Source organism: Pleurodeles waltl, chromosome 11 (genome assembly GCF_031143425.1).
Source record: "Pleurodeles waltl isolate 20211129_DDA chromosome 11, aPleWal1.hap1.20221129, whole genome shotgun sequence".
NCBI classification, from domain to species: domain Eukaryota; kingdom Metazoa; phylum Chordata; class Amphibia; order Caudata; family Salamandridae; genus Pleurodeles; species Pleurodeles waltl.
In genome coordinates this window covers 746634165-746659093 of record NC_090450.1, presented here as the reverse complement: position 1 = coordinate 746659093, position 24929 = coordinate 746634165, and the positions used below count along the sequence as shown (strand labels likewise).

General features: G+C 50.9%; 1 protein-coding gene across 1 annotated transcript in view; it reads left to right on the top strand.

Moving 5' to 3' along the window:
- Positions 1 to 6535: 6535 nt before the first annotated feature.
- HSPB8 (heat shock protein family B (small) member 8) overlaps positions 6536 to 24929 on the top strand; it is an 84775-nt gene continuing 66381 nt past the window's right edge. Inside the window, exon 1 of the mRNA XM_069214472.1 lies at positions 6536 to 7590. Within this exon, the coding sequence (XP_069070573.1) occupies positions 7200 to 7590 (391 nt within the window). The 5' untranslated portion in view covers positions 6536 to 7199. The remainder of the gene's footprint in view (positions 7591 to 24929) is intronic.

The window sequence follows — 24929 nt, the reverse complement described above, 5'->3', positions numbered from 1 at the left end:
GTGGGCCCTGGAAATGGCGGCTGCCTGACCTGTGAAGTGTGACAATGGGATGTAAGGTCAATGCGCTGGCGTGGCACACCGCGGCGGGCGGCGGGCGAAGACCGCGGCGCGAAGCCGCATTGGTTAACATTGAAGCCTATGGGTTTCAGGAGCCAATGGCGAAGGGCGCCGGCGGTGGCGGGACGCACCGCCGCGGTACGCACCGCCGCGGACGTGACCGCCATTTTCTATCTACTTATCCACTTGCGACTTGAACTTTCACAGGAGAGGACCTATACTGCAAGTGTTGCTGTGACCTCGGTCTGGAAGGGACAATGGCTGCTGCGACTGGGGAAAGGGCCCCTGCCTTCACTGGAGAGGAGTTGGAGAAACTTGTGGATGGGGTCCTCCCCCAGTATGCGCTACTCTACGGTCCTCCAGACCAACAAGTGAGTTTAATTCAATATGGATTTGGGGCCACTGGCTGGCTTGGGGGCCTGGCGGGGATGGGGGGCATGTTGGGCATGGCGGGGGGCATGGCGGGGGGCCTGGCGGGGATGGGGGGCATGTTGGGCATGGCGGGGGGCCTGGCGGGGATGGGGGGCATGTTGGGCATGGCGGGGGGCATGGCGGGGGGCCTGGCGGGGATGGGGGGCATGTTGGGCATGGCGGGGGGCATGGCGGGGGCCTGGCGGGGATGGGGGGCATGTTGGGCATGGCGGGGGGCCTGGCGGGGATGGGGGGCATGTTGGGCATGGCGGGGGGCCTGGCGGGGATGGGGGGCATGTTGGGCATGGCGGGGGGCATGGCGGGGGGCCTGGCGGGGATGGGGGGCATGTTGGGCATGGCGGGGGGCCTGGCGGGGGGCCTGGCGGGGATGGGGGGCGTTGGGCCACTGGAAAGGAAAATGCTGAGTAACTTGAACGTGGTATTTCTCCCTCCCTGTACGTGTCACATAGGTCCGCGCCCATGAGAAGATCGGGATTTGGCGTGCCATCGCCAAGGAAGTCCGGGCCCTGGGGGTCCACCATCGACGGGGCACCCACTGCCGCAAGAGGTGGGAGGACATCCGCCGCGGGACCAAGAAGACCGCCGAGTCTCTGCTGGGGATGGCCTCCCAACGTAGGCGGGGTGCCTGCCGTCAACTGAGCCCCCTGATGTTCCGGATCCTGGCGGTGGCCTACCCTGATTTGGATGGGCGCGTGAGGGCAGCACAGCAGACACAAGGGGGTGAGTACAAGCATTATCTACTCTGTTGTCGCGCAGTGGAGGTGTCTGGGTGGGGGAGGAGGGCTGGGGGTCCCCCTAGGCCAGGGCGATATCTGTAGGCTGGGCACCCCCGTAAGCCCCTGTGTCCCCAGCCACCACCCTCAGTAGTTTGTCAGTACAGCCATCCCTGGGCCGTGTCATCCATGGGTGCAGTTGTCAACTCTAGGCGTGTAGGGCATGTTCCACGGAATGCGTAGGGTACCCCAAGTGCGCAACTTAGTGCAGGGGGCATCTGTGTCTGTCATGTCCGCTAACTGTACCGGAGATCCATGTACTCAATATCCCTTTATTTCTCTCTCCCCCCCCCCCTTTTTGTTTGTCTTTCTGTGCTTGTGTGCATCAGCATCATCAGGCGGAGGAGAAGTGGCATCGGGGCAGGAGGGAGCTGCATCTCACATGGCCCAGGAGGGCCATGCCACAGAGTCAGACTGGACCAGTGAGACGGAGGGCGAGGGGAGCTCCACGACGGGGACGACTGGAGCCTGCAGCGACACGGACACGTCCTCGGAAGGGGGCTCCCTTGCGGGGGTGGCACCATCCGTGCCCCCCGCCATTACAGGTACAGCCGCCACCCAGCGCACCATCTCCGCCCTCCCAGCAGCCCCTCCGCGTTCGCCCCGTGCCCGCTCTGCCAGGAATCCGGGCATCTCCTTCGCCCCAGGCACCTCAGGCCCTGCCCCTGTTACCCCCGCTGCCCTCAGTGAGGAGGTCATTGACCTCCTCCGAACGCTCATTGTTGGGCAGACTACCCTTTTGAATGCCATCCAGGGGGTGAAGAGGGAGGTTCATCGCAGCAATGCGTACCTGGAGGGCATTCATTCGGGTCAGGCTGCCCATCAGCGATCGTTCCAGGCTCTGGCCTCAGCACTGACGGCAGCCATTGTCCCTGTCTCCTGCCTGCCTCTACTAACTCCCTCCTCCCAGTCTCCTGTTCCTCTGCCTGTCCCACCCACACCATCAGACCAGCCTGCACACACCTCAACACCCAAGAGAAGCTCATCCAAACATAAGCACCACAGATCACGCAGACATTCACACACGCAACATTCCGATGCAGACATGCCAACAGTCACTACCACCTCTGTGACCCCCACCTCCTCGTCTCCCTCCTCCCTCCCTGTGACGTCTACACTCACACCTCCATTCACCTCACCATCAGCCAGTGTTTCCATCACCAGCACACCCTCCACTCCAGTCCGCACACGTGCAGTCACCACCCCCACTGCCATTTACACGTCCCCTGTGTCCTCTCCCACTGTGTCTGTCACCCCCTCTTCCACACCACACAAACGCAGCCACCCACCCACCCAACAGCCATCCACCTCACGACAGCCTATCCCTCCTGCACCTGCACCCAAAGACAGCAAACGTGACTCACCTACAACCACATCCTCTCCCTCCACTCCCATTCCCACTGTACCTACCACTCTCCATTGTCCCAAGAAGCTCTTCCTCGCCACTACTAACTTCTTTCCTGACCCTGAGCCCCCCCCTCCTTCTCGTCGGGGTAAGAAGAGCACCTCAGCCACCACCAGCCCTGCAGCCCCCTTGACAAGGGTGCAGGGGTATTGGAGCCCGCCAGCCCGCATGTCTGGATCTTCGCCCAGCAGCAAGGGGACAGCCAGCCCACCCCCTGGGAAGAGGAGCAGAAGGCGGAAGGGGCGCCGCAGGAGCCCGCCTTCTACATCCCCCCCGGACACCACCCAGAGACAGTCACCAGCCACAGCTCCAAAGGGAGGAAAGGGCCACAGGCCGACGACTAAGGAGGGCAAGGGCAGCAAGTTGGAGAGGTCAGGCAGCAGGCCTGCTGCCCAGGAGGAGCCCACAACCCCCATAGCCGCTGCCCCAGGAGGAACCGGCACAGCTGCCCCGGGAGAGCCCGCCAGCCCCATAGCCGCTGCCCAGGGAGGACCCAGCCCAGCTGGCCAGGAGGGCCCCACCACCCACAGCCCAGGTGGGCAGTGAAGGAGCACCATCCCCGCTGCCCAGGAGGGCACCACCAGGCATTTAGCAGTTGGCCATAGACCGTCCGCCGTCTCAAGAACCGCTGAACTGGGCCCTTCAAGGCAAGAACCGCTGAACTGGGCCCCGCCGTCTCAAGAACCGCTGAACTGGGCCCTTCAAGGCAAGAACCGCTGAACTGGGCCCTTCAAGGCAAGAACCGCTGAACTGGGCCCCGCCGTCTCAAGAACCGCTGAACTGGGCCCTTCAAGGCAAGAACCGCTGAACTGGGCCCTTCAAGGCAAGAACCGCTGAACTGGGCCCCGCCGTCTCAAGAACCGCTGAACTGGGCCCCGCCGTCTCAAGAAGCGCTGAACTGGGCCCCGCCGTCTCAAGAACCGCTGAACTGGGCCCTTCAAGGCAAGAACCGCTGAACTGGGCCCTTCAAGGCAAGAACCGCTGAACTGGGCCCCGCCGTCTCAAGAACCGCTGAACTGGGCCCCGCCGTCTCAAGAACCGCTGAACTGGGCCCCGCCGTCTCAAGAACCGCTGAACTGGGCCCCGCCGTCTCAAGAACCGCTGAACTGGGCCCTTCAAGGCAAGAACCGCTGAACTGGGCCCTTCAAGGCAAGAACCGCTGAACTGGGCCCTTCAAGGCAAGAACCGCTGAACTGGGCCCCGCCGTCTCAAGAACCGCTGAACTGGGCCCTTCAAGGCAAGAACCGCTGAACTGGGCCCTTCAAGGCAAGAACCGCTGAACTGGGCCCCGCCGTCTCAAGAACCGCTGAACTGGGCCCCGCCGTCTCAAGAACCGCTGAACTGGGCCCCGCCGTCTCAAGAACCGCTGAACTGGGCCCCGCCGTCTCAAGAACCGCTGAACTGGGCCCTTCAAGGCAAGAACCGCTGAACTGGGCCCTTCAAGGCAAGAACCGCTGAACTGGGCCCTTCAAGGCAAGAAGCGCTGAACTGGGCCCCGCCGTCTCAAGAACCGCTGAACTGGGCCCTTCAAGGCAAGAACCGCTGAACTGGGCCCTTCAAGGCAAGAACCGCTGAACTGGGCCCCGCCGTCTCAAGAACCGCTGAACTGGGCCCTTCAAGGCAAGAACCGCTGAACTGGGCCCTTCAAGGCAAGAACCGCTGAACTGGGCCCCGCCGTCTCATGAACCGCTGAACTGGGCCCTTCAGGGCAAGAACCGCTGGCCCTTTGGCAGACGTGGCAGGGCAGGATCTATCTCAGGCAGGGCTGCAGGATGTCCTCTGGCCAACTTGCCTCCTCCAGTGGCAGTGGGGTCTGTTATGGACTGTATGGACTGTGGCTTTGCTCTCCCCAGGATGGCCCAGTGGGCAGGCCACCCACTGTATGGACTGTATGGACTGTGGCTTTGCTCTCCCCAGGATGGCCCAGTGGGCAGGCCACCCACTGTATGGACTGTTTGGACTGTGGCTTTGCTCTCCCCAGGATGGCCCAGTGGGCAGGCCACCCACTGTATGGACTGTATGGACTGTGGCTTTGCTCTCCCCAGGATGGCCCAGTGGGCAGGCCACCCACTGTATGGACTGTATGGACTGTGGCTTTGCTCTCCCCAGGATGGCCCAGTGGGCAGGCCACCCACTGTATGGACTGTATGGACTGTGGCTTTGCTCTCCCCAGGATGGCCCAGTGGGCAGGCCACCCACTGTATGGACTGTTTGGACTGTGGCTTTGCTCTCCCCAGGATGGCCCAGTGGGCAGGCCACCCACTGTATGGACTGTATGGACTGTGGCTTTGCTCTCCCCAGGATGGCCCAGTGGGCAGGCCACCCACTGTATGGACTGTTTGGACTGTGGCTTTGCTCTCCCCAGGATGGCCCAGTGGTCATGGAGTCCCCTCGTGGATCTGGCGTCGTGTACTCAAGTGGCTGAGGTGCCCCCCCTTCCCTTCCCCCTGAGGTGCCTGTCCTATTTTCTTTCTGATGCCCCTGCAGTGTTCTCTCCGTGGAGTTCTTGTCGTGGGACTGGGCCTTGCCCCTTTGCACAGGACCCCTGTGATCCACGGACAGTGGTTGGACTACATTTAGTAGCTGTATATATTTTGTACATAGTTTATTTATTTATTGGGATTAATGGCGTACATATTTCAATATATCTGCCCGTTTATGATCTCTTCTTTTGGTCTTTGCATTATTTCGGAGGGGGGTGGTTTGTGGGTTGTGACAGTGATCTGTGGGAATGCATTGATGTGTGTGTTGTAGTGGGTGTGGGTGGGTGGGTGTGTGCCGGTAATCTTTTCCCTCCCCTGTGTCGTAGGTGCAGTACTCACCGATGTCTTCCGCGCCGCCGGGCGTGCTCCTGGTATATGAGGAGGAATAGGAGTGCGGGGATGACCTGTAACTCTGGCTCCATACTGCCGGAATCTCGCGTGGAGTGCGTAGAGGTGAGCGTTTTCCCGTTCGTAGTCTGTTTCCGCCGTGTTCTTATCGGCGGTGCTCCCGCCCCGGAAAAGGTGGCAGATTGGTGGGTCGTAATAGGGTGGGCGGTACTTTGTCTGCCGCCGGGCTGTTGGCGGGAACCGCCGCGCTGTTTGTTTGTACCGCTGTGGCGGTCGGAGTGTTAAGTTGGCGGGCTGTGTTGGCGGTTCCCGCCAGGGTCAGAATTGCATATTTTAGACCGCCGGCCTGTTGGCGGCTTGGCCGCCGCATTATCACCGACCGCCAGGGTCAGAATGAGGGCCTCAGTATTTTAAGGAATGGTCCTGCGGAGGGCATGTGGACGGAAACTGGCATATAGGGAAAACCTTCACTTGCCACTGGGAAAGGGAAGAGTCTGGACGATGTTGGGCTCATCTGTTGGTGAAAGAAGATGGAGCTACACAAAACCGGCCTTTGGGCACGTAAAGAAGTTATGCATGTGACTGACAGTACTGACTCTGCCCGAGCCCGTCCGGCCTTTCAGGTGCAGTGGAGTTTGCAGTCTGACTGAGCTCAACGTTGCCGAGCTAAGTCTTTCAGAGACACTGTTCTGAAGACGAGCATATGGGTGATTGTCGCAGCCTGGCGTGAAGCTAAGTTATTGATTGACTCTATCCGTCCTGGTATCTCATCAGAGGTATCTGAAATTTGGGAGATGCCCATGAGAGCCGGACTACTCTCGTGGGATCGAGAACTTTTGCGTTGTTTCTGCCTCGCTCAAACACTGCCATATCAGCGAATGTGCGGCTATACTTAGCATGCCCTGGCACTGCTGCTGCTCGATGAGGAGCCGGGCACAGGGTGGAGGAGGAGGAGACAGGGCAGGGCCTGTCTCGAAGGCACCCTAATCCGTCTGCCCAGAGTCAGCCGTCCCTGCCCCCTCTGGGAAGGACCAGCTGTTAACAGAGCAGATTCCGCAGGCGTGCTTCATGCCTCTGAAATACCCAGCTGACAGGCAGGCCAGGCACACTGGCCCGAGCACCGACAGGTTATAAATAGAAGCCTTCCACAGTCCCGGAGAAGCTTGGAGAACTTTCTGCACTCACGGGACCCGTGCCTACTTCAGCAGCACTTGTAGGCCTCCGGGAGGACGCCGGGGGAACAGTCCCGGACGCTGCTTTGGGCCGAAGACCGCATTACCTTATTCTCATTTCTTAAGGGAGTCTAAACAAAAGCTTTCTCGAGTCAGGCAGAGGCTTTCTCCATCTTCCTCCCTAACATGTTTTTTTCATGACGCCTGAACTCCCAGGAACGGGGTATTTGAGAGACAGACAGCCTGAAGACTTTTAATTCCGAAGTGAGCTGTTAAGGGCAGCCACTCGCCAAGATAGGGTCCAGGCCTATCCTCTCAGCTCACTGCTCTAACAGCTGCTGCCACAAACGCTCACATCAGTTTGCATGACGCATTAGCTGAGAGAAGAAATCATAGGCACAGAAATATCTTTTGATAGTTATTTTGTTTTCAAAAGTGGACTTTGACTCTAGGTTCAATTGCCCGGGAGCGTCCTTTTAAAGTCTTTTAGGCGCTTTGGGTTGCTGTTTTTCTTTTACATCAGTTTACGATGGCTGACAGCCAGCTTCCCTTTTCGTGCCACTACCCCGGCCTCAGACAGCGGAGTGCCCGGGACCCCTTCCGCGACAGCCCGCTAGCCTCCCGGCTTCTGGACGATGACTTCGGCATGTCGCCCTTCTCCGATGACCTGACCATGGACTGGCCCGACTGGGCGCGGCCGCGGCTCACCTCTACGTGGTCAGCGTCCCCGCTGCGGGCAGGGATCGTTCGGCCGTCAGGGGTGTCTCCCCCGGGGTATAGTTCCAGGTACACGGGGCATGTGGAACCGGTGAGTCCGGCCGCGCACCGGGGGGAGCCGTGGAAGGTGTGCGTCAACGTGCAGAGCTTCAATGCAGAGGAGCTGACCGTGAAAACCAAGGACGGCTTCGTGGAAGTGTCAGGTGAGTGACACTGGTGGTGAGGGCGGTTTGTGTGAGAGGAGGGAGTAACATGAACTCATACCCCCGGGCAGTGCTAATACTTTTAATTGGAGAGTACCGGCACTTCTCAGAAACAAGCAGGTACTCTGATAGAGAGTACCTGCACTTCTATTTTTCCATTTAAAGCACTGCCCCCGGGCGCTGCCTGTCCTACCCACGGTGTTAGGGGAAGTAAAGGAAACGGCAGGGACTGAAGGTAAAGGTAGTCTTAAAACCATGTTTATTTTTTGTAGTTTCCGGTCCTTTTTCCCTTATCAGTGAGTGTTGCTGAGGGGCAGACAAGGGGTCAACACTTACCTCATGGTGATTCAAAGGGTGTGTGCCGTTACTTGTGCTACCCCTGGCATTTGTATTATTTGATTCCCAAGAGGCGCATGTCAGATAAGTGTGTGAGGGAGTAAGAAGGGTCGAGTCAGGCTAGAGTGTCAGGTGTGTGTGTGTGTGTGTGTGAAGTGAGTTTTAATTGAAGATGAGTTTCAACACTGTGTACAGATGCTTTCAGTCGTATATGGCGAGATGTCTGCCGGATTTCACCAGGATTTTTTACAAACATTCAGACAAAAACGCACACACACACTCTCTACCTCTCAGTTTTTAAAGTCGTCAAAATATTGGTAATTCCACAAAATATTGTGTTTTCCCTCACAGTACCCCTACCAATCCACATTCCTCTCGCTTTCCACTGCCCCTTAGGCCCCTCCCCTTCACCCCCCTTGTCGTATAATGTATTTAAACATTGCATGCCAGTCTGATTGTCGGAAAATCTGAAGCTCACACTCCCCCAGTCTTCCTGACCCAGCTTCGCCCCGGTGCCAGGAAAGGGTGTAATTGTAAGGTGAGTGTTAAAGCAGAGGAGAAATGGCATGCAATATCAAATGCCATGTGAGTGTGAAATGGGAGGGGCCAATGTCAGATGAGTGTGCAAGGTAGATTGGAAGTTTTATGTGAGCGTATGAGAAGGTGCAAGGGTATCATGAAAAAGACATGGGGATGTGCAAAATGATGGTGAACGTGCTAGATGTTTGACCATTTTGAGAGGAAGAGGGTTTGGTTGATGACGCAGAATAGGGCAGTTGTGTAACAAAGGCCCCCGCAGTAGGGGGGCGGGAGTGAGCTCCAGGCCCCCCTTCCCCGCTCAGCACAGAACACTGTGCACGCGCAGGGCCCCTGACTGAGTCCAGGGGCGAGGGCCCTCTCCAGGTACTTTGCAGGGAGGCCCTTCAAGTATGTTAGGGTGAAATTGGCAGATGGAACTGGATGTAGATTATAGACGTGGTAGGTGAATGTTCAGGAGGAGGGTCGATCTGTCAAATAAGTGTGCAAGGAATGGAGTAAAGGGAAAGCAAGTAATCAAGGGGGCTTGGAAGTATCATTTCTGTGCCTGTGAGTGGAGTATGAAAGGATAAAGTGAGAATGCAGGCTGAGGCTGATTGTGTAAGTTGAGGTTATGGTGAGACAATTAGAGTGTTGGGTGAGTGTTTGGGACAGGAGACCGGGGTTAGTAATGAGTACGAGGTGAAAGTAGAATATGCAATTTAAACTGAGAGAAAACAGTGACTGTTGCACAAATAAAGGGTCAAAGTTTAAAGTGCATGTGCAAGGGGTGCGGACAGTGTGATATCAGTGCATAGTGTGCTCACAACATGCAAGTCGCTGTCCCCCTCCCTCCTTCTTTACTGGAACAACTCCGAAGGAGATAGACATTGCAATTATGGTGGTTTTCAACCATGGCGTAGCCTTTTATTCACATAGTTACATAGCATCATTGAGAGATGTCATCCATAGTTAGGCAGACATTATGGTCATGAAGATACAGGACGTAAGATCAGCAAACCAGCAATATTGTGCAAGCAATGCAATAGTTGTCTCTAAATTCCATTACAGCGCAACACTTCAGGATGCAAAAAGTGCCAGAAGGCCCCTTTTCCTCATCCATCGCCCACACCCTCACCCAAGGGCATCCGGGGCATACCTTCACAGCATCTTCCCTCCATCACACAGAGGGATGGGCAATACCCGCAGTTCCATGCCAACACATACCAGGGCACAACATAGCGCACCAGCCCTGCCGGCGTACCTGTCACCAGGCAAACCCCCAAAATGTTTGACTCCAGGCATCCTGGGGTAGGGCAGAAAGGACCAGAACCACGGCAAGTCAGCCGCCTCCTGCCTGCCTAATGCCCACACAAATCAACAGCCCTGCAAGGTATATGTTTAGTAAATCAGACCACATTTTTGGGTAGCCCTTTTTTTGCTGCAAGAAATTCAGCCACAGGGCAAGGAGGTCAGTGGTGATCTCGCCCTCCCTCTGCTGCCGCCAGAGCCTCAGTAACGGATCCTAAGATTGTGCAACATCTGCGTGCAGAGCTTGTAGCCCTCGAAGGACAAATGCACCACAACCCTATGGGACAGCTCTCTATCCCCAGCATACTAGTCTATGGGTGCTACCAGATATACTTCTGCTCCAGCTTCCCCATTAGATACATGTTTGCTGGCTGACTGCACCAGAACCTTAAAAAACTATAGGCCATACAGCAACCTTAATGTCTGGCCCCTGAACACCCTAAATGCATGGATTGATTCTATCCAGAACTGCGTATTCCAACTAACCTCAGTTTTTTTCCCAAGGAGGAGGGTAACCTGGCCCTGCTCAGCCCTTTTGTACAGGGATGGATGTACTCTACTGTGTCCTTCTGGCATCTCCATACCTTACCCAGGAATTCCTTGATGGATGGCACAAGACTCTGAGCCATGCATCACCATGACGTAACTGTTTAATCAAGGAAACAACATTAGCGTATTAAGTGACTGACATAAAATGCAGATAAAAAAACACAGAAAGAGGAAGACCACACTCAGATGATACAACAATTGACTTGAGATACATAAACCCAATACCCATTTATCCCAGATTCCTCAGGAAGGTAAGATATGTCAACAGTCACACCTGGAGTAAAACCCCCAACTCTCAGCGTGAGAGTCTGTGACATTGACCATTTGGCCACTGGTGCCCAAAATGTATAAGAACTAGCAGCCCCTTTCCTCATGCTTCCCCTGCAGGGGCAAGCCCCAGGCGCCCACAATTCTCATTTCCCAAAATGTCATAAACATTCCTTTATACAAGCTCCTTTTAGCTCTAACTATATAGCCAATCGCCTACCACTCCAGGATACCGCATGACACACCATCCCTGCCAGGGTACCTGCGGCCCGCCAGGCTTCCAGGCAAAGCCTTATTCATAAACAACTCCAGGCAACCCAGGGTTTAGCCCACAAGCAGGCCTATGATTTGAGACAAGGTCCCATAATCACAGAATTCACTTTACTGCAACAGAATCAGTGATTTCCTCTGTCACAATATGAGCTTCAGAGTTGAAGCTTCCTGATTTTACCAGTCAATGGGGCGCAGTTAGGAAATGAAGTAGGGCTGGAGATTGGGGGGGAGGCACTAGGTCCTTGGAGATAATATACTTTCATGGGCTCCATGCCTTTCCAAACAGGTATCTTAGGGACTTTCCAGAGAGCCAGTTGTTTGCCACAGCAGGAGGGTAGTGCACAAAACTGTGGTAGGTCATGATGGTTTAGGAGCAGTGCTTTTGAAGCCCAAGCCACACTCTGCCTCTCGTATAGGAAACCACTTTGCTGGAGACACTGCAATTGTTTTTTTTAAAATTCCGAGTAGAATTAACGCAATCGTGTTATCACACTGACTGCTTTTATACCGTCTACCATTGCACCACTATACCCACACAAGGATGCATTACCTATTTTCATTGGTATGTGTATGCAAGTAGTCTTTGATCATAGTTTTGCTTGCATGAGTATTGTCTGCATCTGTCCTTGTGTTACCTGTACGTACACTGTCTGTGTATATTTGACCCCTTGTAGATGTTTGGTGCAACAATTGGTACCTTCATGTCAATTGTGACCATGTACTTATATAAATGCACAGAGGTTTGGCTTGTGGGCACTAGGATATCTGCGGGAATTCTGCCTAAATGCACTCTGATTTCTACATGCTTATTGTGTGTGTGTGACTCTGCCTTGCAGCATGACACATAGCAGACAAGAAAACAAAGCAGTTGTAGAGAGAGAATGTTGCAGAATAACTTTGCAATTGGTAGGAGTTCCATTTAGCCTACACTCCTCACGCTCTTAAGGTGCATTGCATTACGGGAGATGGGGGTAAGGGGGGGCGTAAAGGGTCCCTTTGTCCCTCATAAACACATGTGGGGACCCGCGTGGCAGACGGTACTGTTAACTTGCAATTCTGTAAATGACTGCATGCACTGCAAGTGAGATGAACTCAAATAATAATAGAAAATGTAAAACTGCATAATGGAGTGGTCACAAGAAAGCTTTGAGGGTCTCATTTCCAGTATGATCATGCTGCAGGGCTGGCCACGCATGTTAAGCACCACAGGTGCACACAAGGGCAACTGGGAGGTAAGTACAAACAGCATGATGGTCTGATCTGTGTCACTGCTGTCCCCATGGTGTCTCTGCCTGTAGACCTGCCAATAACAGCCAAGCATCCTGTGAGGCTGACTGTGTATGCTTCTCACTATGTAAGCATTACAGTATCTACAACTGCCCCAGAGCCCCGCATGCTGCAGAAACAGAGAGGCAAATTGCATGCCCACAAAACTTGAAACACCGCAGATGTCTGGTAAGGGATGTGCGATTGCCAAATATATATCACCTACAAAAGTAGTAATCTAGGTTCTAAACTGGAGCTATCGGGAGGGAAATGAAGGGAGGGCAGGATTGGTGGGTGAGAGTGAGGGGTGGATATGGGAAAGGAATATATTGGGGTAAAGGGGTTGGGACCGGCTGCTTCCGCGCCAGCCCGTTTGCGCGGTTGGAAGTTTGGCCACCCACTCGCCCTACATAGATAAAGGTTCAAAGGTTTTTTTGTGTGGTTAGTGGAGGGTTGGGTTGACGCCAGTTAGGGAAGGTTTCTGACAGGGGGGGGGGTGGCAGTAGATGGGGGAGGGTGGAGAGTCAGATGCTTGGCCACACTTCCATGGGGGAGAAAGAAACAGGTGAAGGATGATAGCGTGGGGGATGCCCGAAGCAGGCAGGAGATGAAAGGAAAAGGGGGATGTGTGGGTGAATTGAAGTGGAATATGGGTGAACAGAGGCGAATGGAGGGGATAAGTGAAAGGAGGACTGGGGAGAGGTTTCAAAGGGGTGTTTTTTTTTTTAAGTTGGTTTAAAGTTTTGCATGTACAATGTTATGTATATTAGGCAATCATGTCCTAAATAAATGGCCTTTTACACTTCATGAACACTGTGTCACTGACTGTGTCCTGATGACGGACAGCGAGGAGCCTGCGACTGGACACCGTTGCCAGCAGAGGTAGCAGCAGGCCCAATGGCACGACTCATGATATTATAATGCATTGTATGCATAGGTGCACAGTGCCACAGGGAGAAAGACGCATAACCTCCTTACCCTAGCCTGTGTCATCTATTACTATCGTGCTCTGCTTATGAACGACCTGCCAGACCAGGCCGTTGGTAGGCTGACTGAAGCCTCCCTTTCTCCCCCATCCCATCCCTTCCAGAACCAGGGCCTGCGTTGCTGCTGTTTTATTTTGAAGGGACGGAGAGGTACCGGCTTTGGGAGACACAGACACACCCTGTGGTGCTGAGCATATAACGCCAAATTACTGTGGCATAGAAATGCCGGTAAAGCGCATCGCAGGCAATCTGGCCGCATGCCCCAGGCAAGCCTCTTTGCGCATTTTCAAACACTGACAGGGCCCAGCTTCCGTCAAAATAAGCCCAGCTGCGCATGTCCAAAACTGACTGGACACAGGTTCAAACATACTTACACCTGAGCCTTAGGCCTTTGTCACCTACCACCCTTCGCCCCAATGTACCGGGGTGGAACTCTTGTTTCCTGTGCAGAGCCATTTCCTCTGGTGAGGAATATCAAACTTTCCTCCTAAATTACGATTTATTTTTACCACCTGGTTCGGTGATCCCCAGACTCTTATGTTGCTATAGCGTCAATGTCGTGCTTTACAGTCAGTTGTGACAATATGTGCCACTATTTGGCGGATATCACCACCCTCCAAACCCCCTGACTTCAGAGTCTGTATGGTCTGACCCACTGTCCCTCAGTCCAGTCTCTAATTGGTGTCTGCTTTGATTGTTCTCATCGCCCCCTACGCCCCGAAGGCCTCAAAGTCCCTGCTATTAGTTGGCTTTAATGTTATGCAGAGGCGTTGAAACTGGAAACAAAACACACTGAAGGAGGTACTGTATTCTGCAATCACACCTCTTAAAAAACGTAAGCACCGGCGTTCGCCGCTAGCAAAAACTTGTCTCTAAAAAACAACTCCCATAACCTGGAACAGATTTGTACATAAAATAATCCAGCCACTCAATTCGTCCGGTCGCTTTATCACGAACGAGGGGAAGCTGTGTGATTCGCGAAAACATTCTTCCTGACATTAAGGTGGTTTCTAAGACGACAAAACATGGCTAACATACAGGCCGCCTGCCTGCTTCCTGTGATGAGTACCCAGCGTTGGAGGGAATGCGGAATTGATAACAATATGTTAGATAGTGACCATCTTAGAGAACGGCAAGGATTTGAACCATTGCGCTTCCTGTCTCCAGATGTACCCGCATTATAAACAGGATAAATGCCTATTAACTGCTGTTGAATGCAGTGATATAATCTGTTGTATTAATGTGAAGTACTTCTGCATATAAAGGAACTATCAGGAGCCTGGCCACTTGCCATTGGGCAAGAATTTAAAGGAGGTAAACAACTTCAGACGCAACCGGCATCTCACCTCTGTGTGAGGGTCTATGACCATGGCCATTGCGCCACCCGGGACTCCCCAGTGCTTAATTTGCGTCAGCAGTTTCTGGTGCGCTGCACCGGCACCTATTTTGAGGCCAGCACTTATTTTCTGTCTCAAGCATTAACGCGAGCGAAAGACACAAGGAATTTCTACAAAAACACTTGGGATAGAACCCTCTCCTCTCTGAGTGAGAGCCTGTGACCATGACTACTAGGCTATGGGCAAACCCAGAAGATGAGAACGAACAGGCGTCACTGGTGTCACGGCCCTTAAAATACCGTTGTTGTTTTTGTTTTGTTTTTTTAATAGCAAAGTAGCGTAGTTGAAATAATAACAAATACTTCCTTGGGCTGGGTCAGTTCGAATGCCGTAGGGCACCAAGAAAGTTGATATCGTTTGGTAAAACCTCTGCCTTTGCTCAGATGATTTCCGTAACTATAGAGTCTCCAGTAATTTTCTACGGGTTCTGTTTGAAGTGTTTGATCGGTTGATTAAATGTGCAAGATACTGTACCTCATCTTGCCCGATTTAACTTTAACATGCCCAACATGTCCCCCAGCTTGAATATTTAGCTGCCGTGTGTTTCAGAAGAGAGCTTTGGGCACTGGCACAGTTCATTTACCAATCAAGCACTGTTGGATGCTGATCTCTTTTTGCAGCAACCGCGACATCTCAATTCACAAAGACAGAGACTGTCTTGACGGGATTTGAACCAGTGACCTACAGATCTTCACAAGTCAGCTGCGCATGTTCAACTTTCTGAGCCATCCTTTGCTGGGCCGTAAGTGAAAGCTTTGAAATGGGCCCTTACCTTCAGATTGATTAAACTAAGCTCATGTGACAATGCCCACATAGAGGAAAGACTTAAACCCGTGATTCGAGGAGCCTGCGACATAGCCTGCGCACGACCTTGCCCCACGCTATATCCTTTTGGTCCACTGCACTGAACAGAGAAAGCTGGTGGATGTTCCACTCGGCTTCTAACCCCAGGGGTGTTCTGATCACTACCCAATGTAAGAGCCTAAAAGAGATAAACAACTTCAGACACACCTATCATAGAACCCTCACCTCCCAGTGTGAGGTTCGGGATTGTGACCAACATGCCACTGGGGGCTTTATACCCCGCTGAGATATGACTCTGTAACTGCATCATGGGGAAAACGCAACTTAGGCTAAATAAATTAAGGTGGACATATAGCCCACACACCCAACACAAACAAGGAACCTTTCACCATGTCCGCTGCCACCACATTCCGAAGTTCCTGCCATATATCGCACCGCTGCAGCAGGCTGGCCAGCCCCTGGGTACACCGGTCGACTCCTTACACCCATGATCCCGCCTTCTCCTTGAGGTGCGGCTCTCCAAATTTGTACATAAAACAAAAAGAACAGCAAGCAATCAGTGTTTGGTGCATCTTCCCAAAGCATCGAAGGAACCACAAGCAATTAGTGTTTGGGCATTTTTCCAACGTAGGTTACCAATTTAATTCCTATTTTATTATGTTTCGGAAGTTCGATGCAAAGCCACCAGACACATTGGCCCATACGGACCTTGGAGTTAAGAGCACCAGTTTTAACAAAGTGCGCTGCCCGGGTCGCTCCGTAAGGCACCAGTGTATTTATTACTCACCTGCTAAATAAAACTAAGGAAAGAAACAAGGATCTGGCTACGGTAATGGCAGTCCCCTCCACCGTGCTCCTCCATCCGCTGTGCTCACCTTTATTGTTTCTCGACACATGTGAAGCGAAGGAGCCAAAGTGATGTCCCATATGGATGCTGGCTTGGTGAAGGGAAAAGAGGCTGATCTTTTGCCCACGAAGCCTTAAACCCAGCCCTCCTGGATTGCTTCCGATGACATCATCAAGAAAACAGACAAGGGACTCACCACCTTGGCTCCTGCCCGAGGGGCGACTAATGGCTTCCTACTGCTATTTGCAGGGGGCGCCTGGTCATACAATAAAGACTGAAATGCTGTGTGAATGTATGAGCAGGTAGACAGTATCAATTGAGGTTGCAGCTATGAGTATGAGTGTGTAAAGGAATGATAAAAATGTCATATGAAAGAGCAAGGCACAAGGGAGTAGTGCTGGGTCAGTGAACAAAGGAAGAGAGGAAGTGTCTGTTGAGTGTGTCATGGGAGTTGGCAATGTCGAATGAGCTTGCAATGTGAGTTTAGAGGTCTCCTGAGTACAAATGCAAGATGACAAATTCTGTAAGTAAAGAACAAGAGGAACATCCGATGAGTGTGCAGGGGCAGAGTGAGATAATCCAGTACACCTGTAAGGCAAAGGAATGGTATTATTTTATCATTAGGGTCGAGTAAAAATATCTGATAATCCTGGAAGAACACAATAGAAGTTTTACATACGTGAAAATGGAGTATGTAGGAGCATCGGAATGCCAGATAACTTAGCCAAGAAAAGGTTTTAGGTGTTAGGTAAGTGACAGGTGGTTGTATGTTTGGAGGGTGAATGTGTGATGGGGGACTAATAAGTGTCAGATGTGCTTGCAGGAAAGTGGAAGTACCAGACAAAAGTGCAAGGAGAGTGTGAGTGAGAAGGTGTTATTAGTGCAGAAGAGGATGGTGAACATTTCAGATGAGCGTATATAGAGTTGAGGGTGTCAGGCTGCACTGAGGGAAGGATGCAAGGGTCAGGTGAGTGTTTTGTAGGGTTAATTATGGAGTAGTTAACTGTGGTGGAGAATGTTTTTGTGCCAGAAGGGGCAAAATGCTTCCTCATAGGTGGCACCTATTACAGGCAATGTGAAAAATCTCTCTCTCTCTCTCTCTCTCTTTCTCTCTCTCTCTCCCTCTCTCTCTCTCTCTCTATATATATATGTATATATAAAAATACACGAAAAGCCACCCTCCAGTGCACCGTTCGAGGGCCTGCACCTAACCAACCGTCACCTTGATGGTTTACCCTATTTTGTTTAATACATTTTACAAATTTCCTCAAGCTCACAGTTTTTTTTTAAACTTGTGATTTTTTTATTTTCTTTAATGATACTTGTGTCTTTTTGTTGCTGCATGCTCGGACATTTTTAGGTATGCATAAATTTAGCATACCATTTTTTTTTTACTTTGTTCTTGCAATTTCCCAAGCCTATATGTGGATAGCAATGCCCTCCAGTGCTCAGAACTGATCACAAAACTGCCTTTTATTTGTCTCAAAAATATTACAACATGGTGGAAAAAATGATCTTCTTCACCAGCAAATTACATCTTTAAACATTTGAGACGTTGAGGGAATTCACGGTTTAACCAACAAGATATAAAAAAGTGTTTTATCCATTTCAAGCCCACCTGGAGCCATTTTTGTAATTCTAATGCATAATAAAAATTATTGGTGGATTTATACCACGCCACAAAAAGCACATTTTCTGAGTAGAGATCTACACAAGGTTTCGCGTAAATCCTTTCAATGACATGCACTAGTGGTAAGCAAATTATCATATGGAATTTAAAACAGATAAGATGTCTTTCTTCCCTTGCTTAAAACTTCATGAAAATTGGCATGCAGGACCTTAACCGCATGCACTAAATGAGTGGCAATTTTTGAGGAGATCCATCCATGGAAATCAGAGCTATATGCAAATCAGAAATGCCCTGTCTTCGGAACGTTATTTCACAGCCATTTTCACTACACATAAGTAACTTATAAGTCACCTATATGTCTAACCCTCATTTGGTGAAGGTTAGGTGCCAAGTTACTTAGTGTGTGGGCACCCTGGCACTAGCCAATGTGCCCCCACATTGTTCAGGGCAAATTCCCCAGAGTTTGTGAGTGTGGGGACAACATTACACGCGTGCACTACATATAGGTCAATACCTATATGGAGCGTCACCATGGTAACTCCGAACATGGCCATGTAACATGTCTAGGATCATGGAATTGTCACCCCAATACCATTCTGGTGTTGGGGGGACAATTCCATGCTTCCCCGGGTCTCTAGCACTGAATCCGGGTAGTGCCAAACTTGCTTTCCGGGGTCTCCACTGCAGCTGCTGCTGCTGCCAACCCCTCAGACAGGTTTCTGCCCCCCTGGGGCCTGAGAAGCCTGGTCCCAGGAAGGCAGAACAAAGAATTTCCTCTGAGAGAGGGTGTTACACCCTCTCCCTTTGGAAATAGGTGTGAAGGGCTGGAGAGGAGTAGCCTCCCCCAGCCTCTGGAAACGCTTTGATGGGCACAGATGGTGCCCTCTCTGCATAAGCCAGTCTACACCGGTTCAGGGATCCCCAGCCCTGCTCTGGCGCAAAACTGGACAAAGGAAAGGGGAGTGCCCACTCCCCTGACGAGCACCTCCCAGGGGAGGTGCCCAGAGCTCCTCCACTGTGTCCCAGACCTCTGCCATCTTGGATGAAGAGGTGTTGGGGCACAATGGACAGCTCTGAGTGACCAGTGCCAGCAGGTGACGTCAGAGACCCCTCCTGATAGGTGCTTACCTTTCCCAGTAGCCAATCCTCCTCTGAGGGCTATTTAGGGTCTCTCCTCTGGGCTATTCCTCGGATAACGAATGCAAGAGCTCATCAGAGTTCCTGTGCACTTCCTTCTTCGACTTCTGCCAAGGATCGACTGCTGACTGCTCCAGGACGCCTGCAAAACCGCAACAAAGTAGCAAGATGACTACCAGCAACACTGTAGCACCTCATCCTGCCGGTTTTCTCAACTGTTTCCTGGTGGTGCATGCTCTGAGGGCTGTCTGCCTTCACCCTGCACTGGAAGCCAAGAAGAAATCTCCAGTGGGTCGACTGAATCTTCCCCCTGCTAACACAGGCACCAAACTTCTGCATCACCGGTCCTCTGGGTCCTCTCTCATCCTGACGAGCTTGGTCCCTGGAACACAGGAGCTGAGTCCAAGTGTTTTCCACAGTCCAGTGGCCCTTCTGTCCAAATTTGGTGGAGGTAAGTCCTTGCCTCCCCACGCCAGACAGTAATCCAGTGTACTGCGTGGTCTGCAGCCGCTCAGGCTTCTGTGCACTTTTTCCAAAACGTCCTTTGTGCACAGCCTAGCCTGGGTCCCCAGCACTCCGTCCTGCATTGCCCAACTTGCTGAGTTGGACTCCGACATCGTGGGACCCTCCTTTGTGACTCTGAGTCGACCGCTGTCCTCAGATCTTCTAAGTGCCTGTTCCGGTACTTCTGCGGGTGCTGCCTGCTTCTGTGGGGGTTCTCTGAGTTGCTGAGCGGCCCCTCTGTCTCCTCCTCCAAGGGGCAACCTCCTGGTCCTTCCTGGGACACCTTCTGACCAAAGGAGAAGTTCCTGGCACCTTCTGTTGTTCCAGAACTTTGGCTTTTTTCCACCCGGAGGCAGCCCTTCATCTGGGGTTTAGTGGGCTCCTGCCCCTCCGGACACTTGTGTGACTCTTGGACATGGTCCCCTTCCTTTACAGGTCCTCAGGTCCAAGAATCCATCTTCAGTGTTTTGCTCGCAGTTGTTGTCCTTGCAGAATCCCCTATCTCGACTATACTGTCATTCTGGGGTGGTAGGGTAACTTTACTCCTACTTTTCAGGGTCTTAGGGTGGGGTATCTTGGACACCCTTAGTGTTTTCTAACAGTCCCATCGACCCTCTACAACCTACCATAGGCCTGGGGTCAATTTGTGATTCGCATTCCACTTTTGGAGTATATGGTTTGTGTTTCCCCTTGGTCTATTTCTACCTATTGCATCCTATTATGATTCTACATTGTTTGCACTACTTTTCTTACTGTTACTTACCTGATTTTGGTTTGTTCACATATAATTTGTGTATATTACTTACCTCCTAAGTGAGGGTATCCTCTGTGATACTTTTGGCATATTTTCACTAAAATAAAGTACCTTTATTTTTAATAACTCTTGAGTATTGTGTTTTCTTGTGATATAGTGCTATATGATATAAGTGGTATAGTAGGAGCTTTGCATGTCTCCTAGTTCAGCCTAAGCTGCCCAGCTATAGCTACCTCTATCAGCCTAAGCTGCTAGAAACACCTCTATTCTACTAATAAGGGATAACTGGACCTGGCTCAAGGTGTAAGTACCATAAGGTACCCACTATAAGCCAGGCCAGCCTCCTACATTGGTGGTGCGGCGGTGAGATAAGTGCTTGTAACTGCTTTACCACTTTGTCATTTAGTGCTTTTCATAAGCAAAACATATACCAAATATTTCAATATATGTACATTGAACCAAAACAGTTTACTTTTCTCCTCTAAAACTTTCTACTAAGTTTCTGAAAAGTTCTGAAAACTTTTAAAAGTTTTCAAAAAGTTTGAAAAAGTTTTTTCTCTGTGTTTTCAAAAGTTTTAAAACCTTTTCTCTCTCTGTCTTAAACCTTTTCTATCATGTCTTCAGTAGAGCTTACTCCCAAAGTTGTTCAGGCAACCTATGAGAGTTTAAACTACAAAAGTTTGAGGGGTCTCTGCTTAGAAAGAGGTTTAATCATTGATAAGAATCCTACAAAAGAAGTTCTCTTTAACCTGCTCTTAGAAAGTGACCAGAACCAGTCTGGCCCATCTCAAGAAGAGGGGGTAGGAGGGGAAGGTACCCAGTCAGACTCATAGGAGTTCCCTGAAGAGATTGGGGAGGGTTCTTACATAGACCTGCCCTCTAGCAGGCCTCCTAGTGACACTGGTAGTGGGAGAGGTTCACACATTAGTAGGGCATCTTTCACTCCTAAAGGACAGGTTACTAGGGTCCACCCAGTTAGGGACAGGTCTCTCTCTGCCAATTCCCACATTTCCTCTGTATCCAAACATTCCCAAGCCTTCCACCCTGAGGATAACTTAATGGAAAGGGAACTCAGAAAGCTGAGGTTGGAAGAGACCAGACTGAAGCTTAAACAGCAGCAGCTTGCCTTAGACACGGAATCCCTAGATATAGAGAGGGAAAGAAGGAGAATGGGGTTAGTTCCCAATGGTGGCAGCAGCAGTGTTTCAGATAGTAATCCAGTTATAGAGCAAGATTCCAGAAACCTGCATAAGATAGTTCCCCCTTACAAGAAGGGGGATGACATTAACAAGTGGTTTGCTGCACTTGAGAGGGCCTGTATGGTACAGTTGGTCCCGCAAAGGCAGTGGGCTGCTATCTTGTGGCTATCTTTCACTGGAAAGGGTAGGGATAGGCTCCTTACTGTCAGAGAAAATGATGCCAATAATTACAAAGTTTTGCAGGATGCACTCTTGGATGGATTTGGCTTAACCACTGAACAATACAGGATTAAGTTCAGAGACACCAGAAAAGAGTCCTCTCAAGACTGGACAGATTTTGTTGACTGTTCAGTGAAGGCCTTGGAGGGTTGATTACATGGCAGTAAAGTATCTGACTATGAAAGCCTGTATAATCGGATTCTGAGAGAGCATATTCTTAACAATTGTGTGTCTGATTTGTTGCACCAGTACTTGGTAGACTCAGATCTGACCTCTCCCCAAGAATTGGAAAAGAAGGTAGACAAATGGGTCAGAACAAAAGTGAACAGAAAAGTTCATATAGGTGTGACAAGGATGGCAAGAAGAAGGATGGTCAGTCTTCTGACAAGGGTGGGGACAAAGGTAAACGTTCTGAGTCTTCATCAGGCCCACAAAAATCCTCTGGGGGTGGTGGGTCCAAATCCTCTTCAAACAATCAGAAAAAGCCTTGGTGTTATTTATGTAAAGTAAAAGGCCATTGGGCAAGTGATTCCACTTGTCCAAAGAAAAACATCAAACCTCCCACCACCACAACCCCAACTGCAACCTCTAGTGCCCCTAGTAATAGCAGTGGTGGTGGGAAATCTACTACAAATAGCCAATCCAATGGTGTAGCTGGGCTCACTATTGATAATGTAGTTGGGGTTGGTCTTGTAAGGGAGAGCACAGAGGCTGTTTTAGTCTCTGATGGTGGCATAGACTTTGCCACCTTGGTTGATTGCCCCCTTAATATGGATAAGTACAAGCAACTACCCCTAATCAATGGTGTTGAGGTTGAAGCCGAGGCCTACAGGGACACAGGAGCCAGTGTAACTATGGTGATAGAAAAACTGGTCCACCCTGATCAACACCTACTTGGTCTGCAGTACTAAGTGACTGATGCTCATAACAACACTCTTAGCCACCCCATGGCTGTTGTGAATCTCAACTTGGGGGAGGGGGGTTACTGGTCTAAAGAATGTTGTGGTAGCCACTGAAATACCTGTAGATTGCTTACTAGGCAATGATTTGGAAACATCAGCTTGGGCAGAAGTGGAGTTGGAGGCTCATGCAGCAATGCTGGGCATTCCTGGGCATATGTTTGCTTTGACAAGGGCTCAGGCCAAAAAGCAAAAAGAACAGGGAAACTTGGATCCTGGAACAATGGACCAAGTGCTCCCAAAAGCTAGGGGTAGAAAGGGTAAATCCTTGACCACTATCCCTCCCTCTCCAGAAGATTCCCCTTTTGAGGGAGAGGAATCCTCTCCCTGTGCAGAACCTACACCAGAGGAGCTGGCAGCAGACACTGCTGAGTTTTTGGGTGCAGGGGGGCCTGCTAGGGAAGAGCTGAGTGTGGCACAGCAGACCTGTCCCACACTAGAGGGTTTAAGACAGCAAGCTGTCAAACAGCAGAATGGGGATGTCAGTGATAGCCATAAGGTATATTGGGAAGATAACCTCTTGTACACTGAGTCAAGGGACCCTAAACCTGGAGCTGCCAGGAGATTGGTTATCCCCTTGCAGTACAGAGAGTTTCTTCTTACCTTGGCACATGACATTCATTTGGCTGGGCATTTGGGCCAGACGAAAACTTGGGAAAGACTTGTCCCTCTGTTTCACTGGCCTCATATGTCAGAGGACACAAAAGAGTTTTGTCGCTCTTGTGTGACCTGCCAAGCCAGTGGCAAGACTGGTGGCACTCCAAAGGCCCCCTTAATTCCACTTCCAGTGGTTGGGGTGCCCTTTGAAAGGGTAGGGGTTGACATAGTTGGCCCCTTTGACCCTCCAACCGCTTCAGGCAATAGATTCATCCTTGTGGTGGTGGATCATACCACTAGGTATCCTGAAGCCATACCCTTAAGGACCACTACAGCTCCTGCAGTGGCAAAGGCCCCCCTGGGAATCTTTTCCAGGGTGGGATTCCCTAAGGAAGTGGTGTCAGACAGAGGTAGTAACTTCATGTCTACATACCTCAAGGCAATGTGGAAGGAGGGTGGTGCAACCTACAAGATCACCACCCCTTACCATCCACAAACAAATGGTCTGGTTGAGAGGTTTAATAAAACTCTCAAAGGTATGATAAGGGGACTCCCTGAAAAACTCAGAAGGAGATGGGATGTCCTGTTACCTTGCCTCCTTTTTGCTTACAGGGAGCTACCCCAAAAAGGAGTGGGCTTCAGCCCCTATGAAGTCCTCTTTGGGCACCCTGTGAGAGGTCCTCTTGCTCTTATAAAGGGGGGTTGGGAACAACTTGTAAAAGCTCCTAAACAAGACATAATGGACTATGTACTTGGCCTAAGATTCAGAATGGCTGAGTATATGAAAAAGGCCAGTAAAAACCTTCAGGCCAGCCAGGAGCTGCAAAAGCAATGGCATGACCAGAAGGCTGTCCTGACTCAGTACCACCCAGGACAGAAGGTGTAGGTATTGGAGCCTTTGGACCCAAGAGCACTCCAAGACAAATGGAGTGGACCCCATATAATTGTTGAAAAGAAGGGTGAGGTTACCTATTTGGTAGACCTGGGCACTGGCAGGAGTCCCCTTAGGGTGATTCATGTCAACCGCCTAAAACCCTACTAAGACAGGGCTGATCTCACCCTGATCATGGCAACAGATGAGGGGCAGGAAGAAGAGAGTGACCCTCTCCCTGATTTCTTCTCCACCACTGAAGCTGATGGCTTAGTAGAGGGAGTGGTCTTAGCAGATCGTCTTACTGCTGAACAGAAAGACAACTGTGTCAATCTCTTAAGTCAGTTTTCTGAACTCCTTTCACTTATACCAGGTACTACTACTACAATTGATACTGGAGACAGCTTGCCTGTCAAAAGTAACATTTATAGGCAGCCTGACCATGTCAGGGACTGCATTAAACAAGAGCTACAGAAAATGTTGGACTTAGGAGTGAATGAGCCTTCAGAAAGCCCCTGGGCTAGCCCAGTTGTGCTTGTCCCAAAACCTCACACCAAAGATGGAAAAAAAGAGATGAGGTTTTGTGTTGATTATAGAGGGCTCCATTAAGTAATCAAAACAGATGCTCACCCTATACCCAGGGCAGATGAGCTCATAGATACACTGGCTTCTGCCAAGTATCTAAGTACTTTTGATCTAACTGCAGGGTATTGGCAGATTAGGTTATCAGAAGATGCTAAACCCAAGACTGCATTTTCAACCATTGGAGGGCACTGTCAGTTCACAGCAATGCCCTTTGGACTGAAAAATGCACCTGCCACTTTTCAAAGGTTGGTGAATACAGTCCTGCAAGGGTTAGAAGCTTTTAGTGCATCATATCTAGATAATACGGCTGTCTTTAGCTCAACCTGGGATGA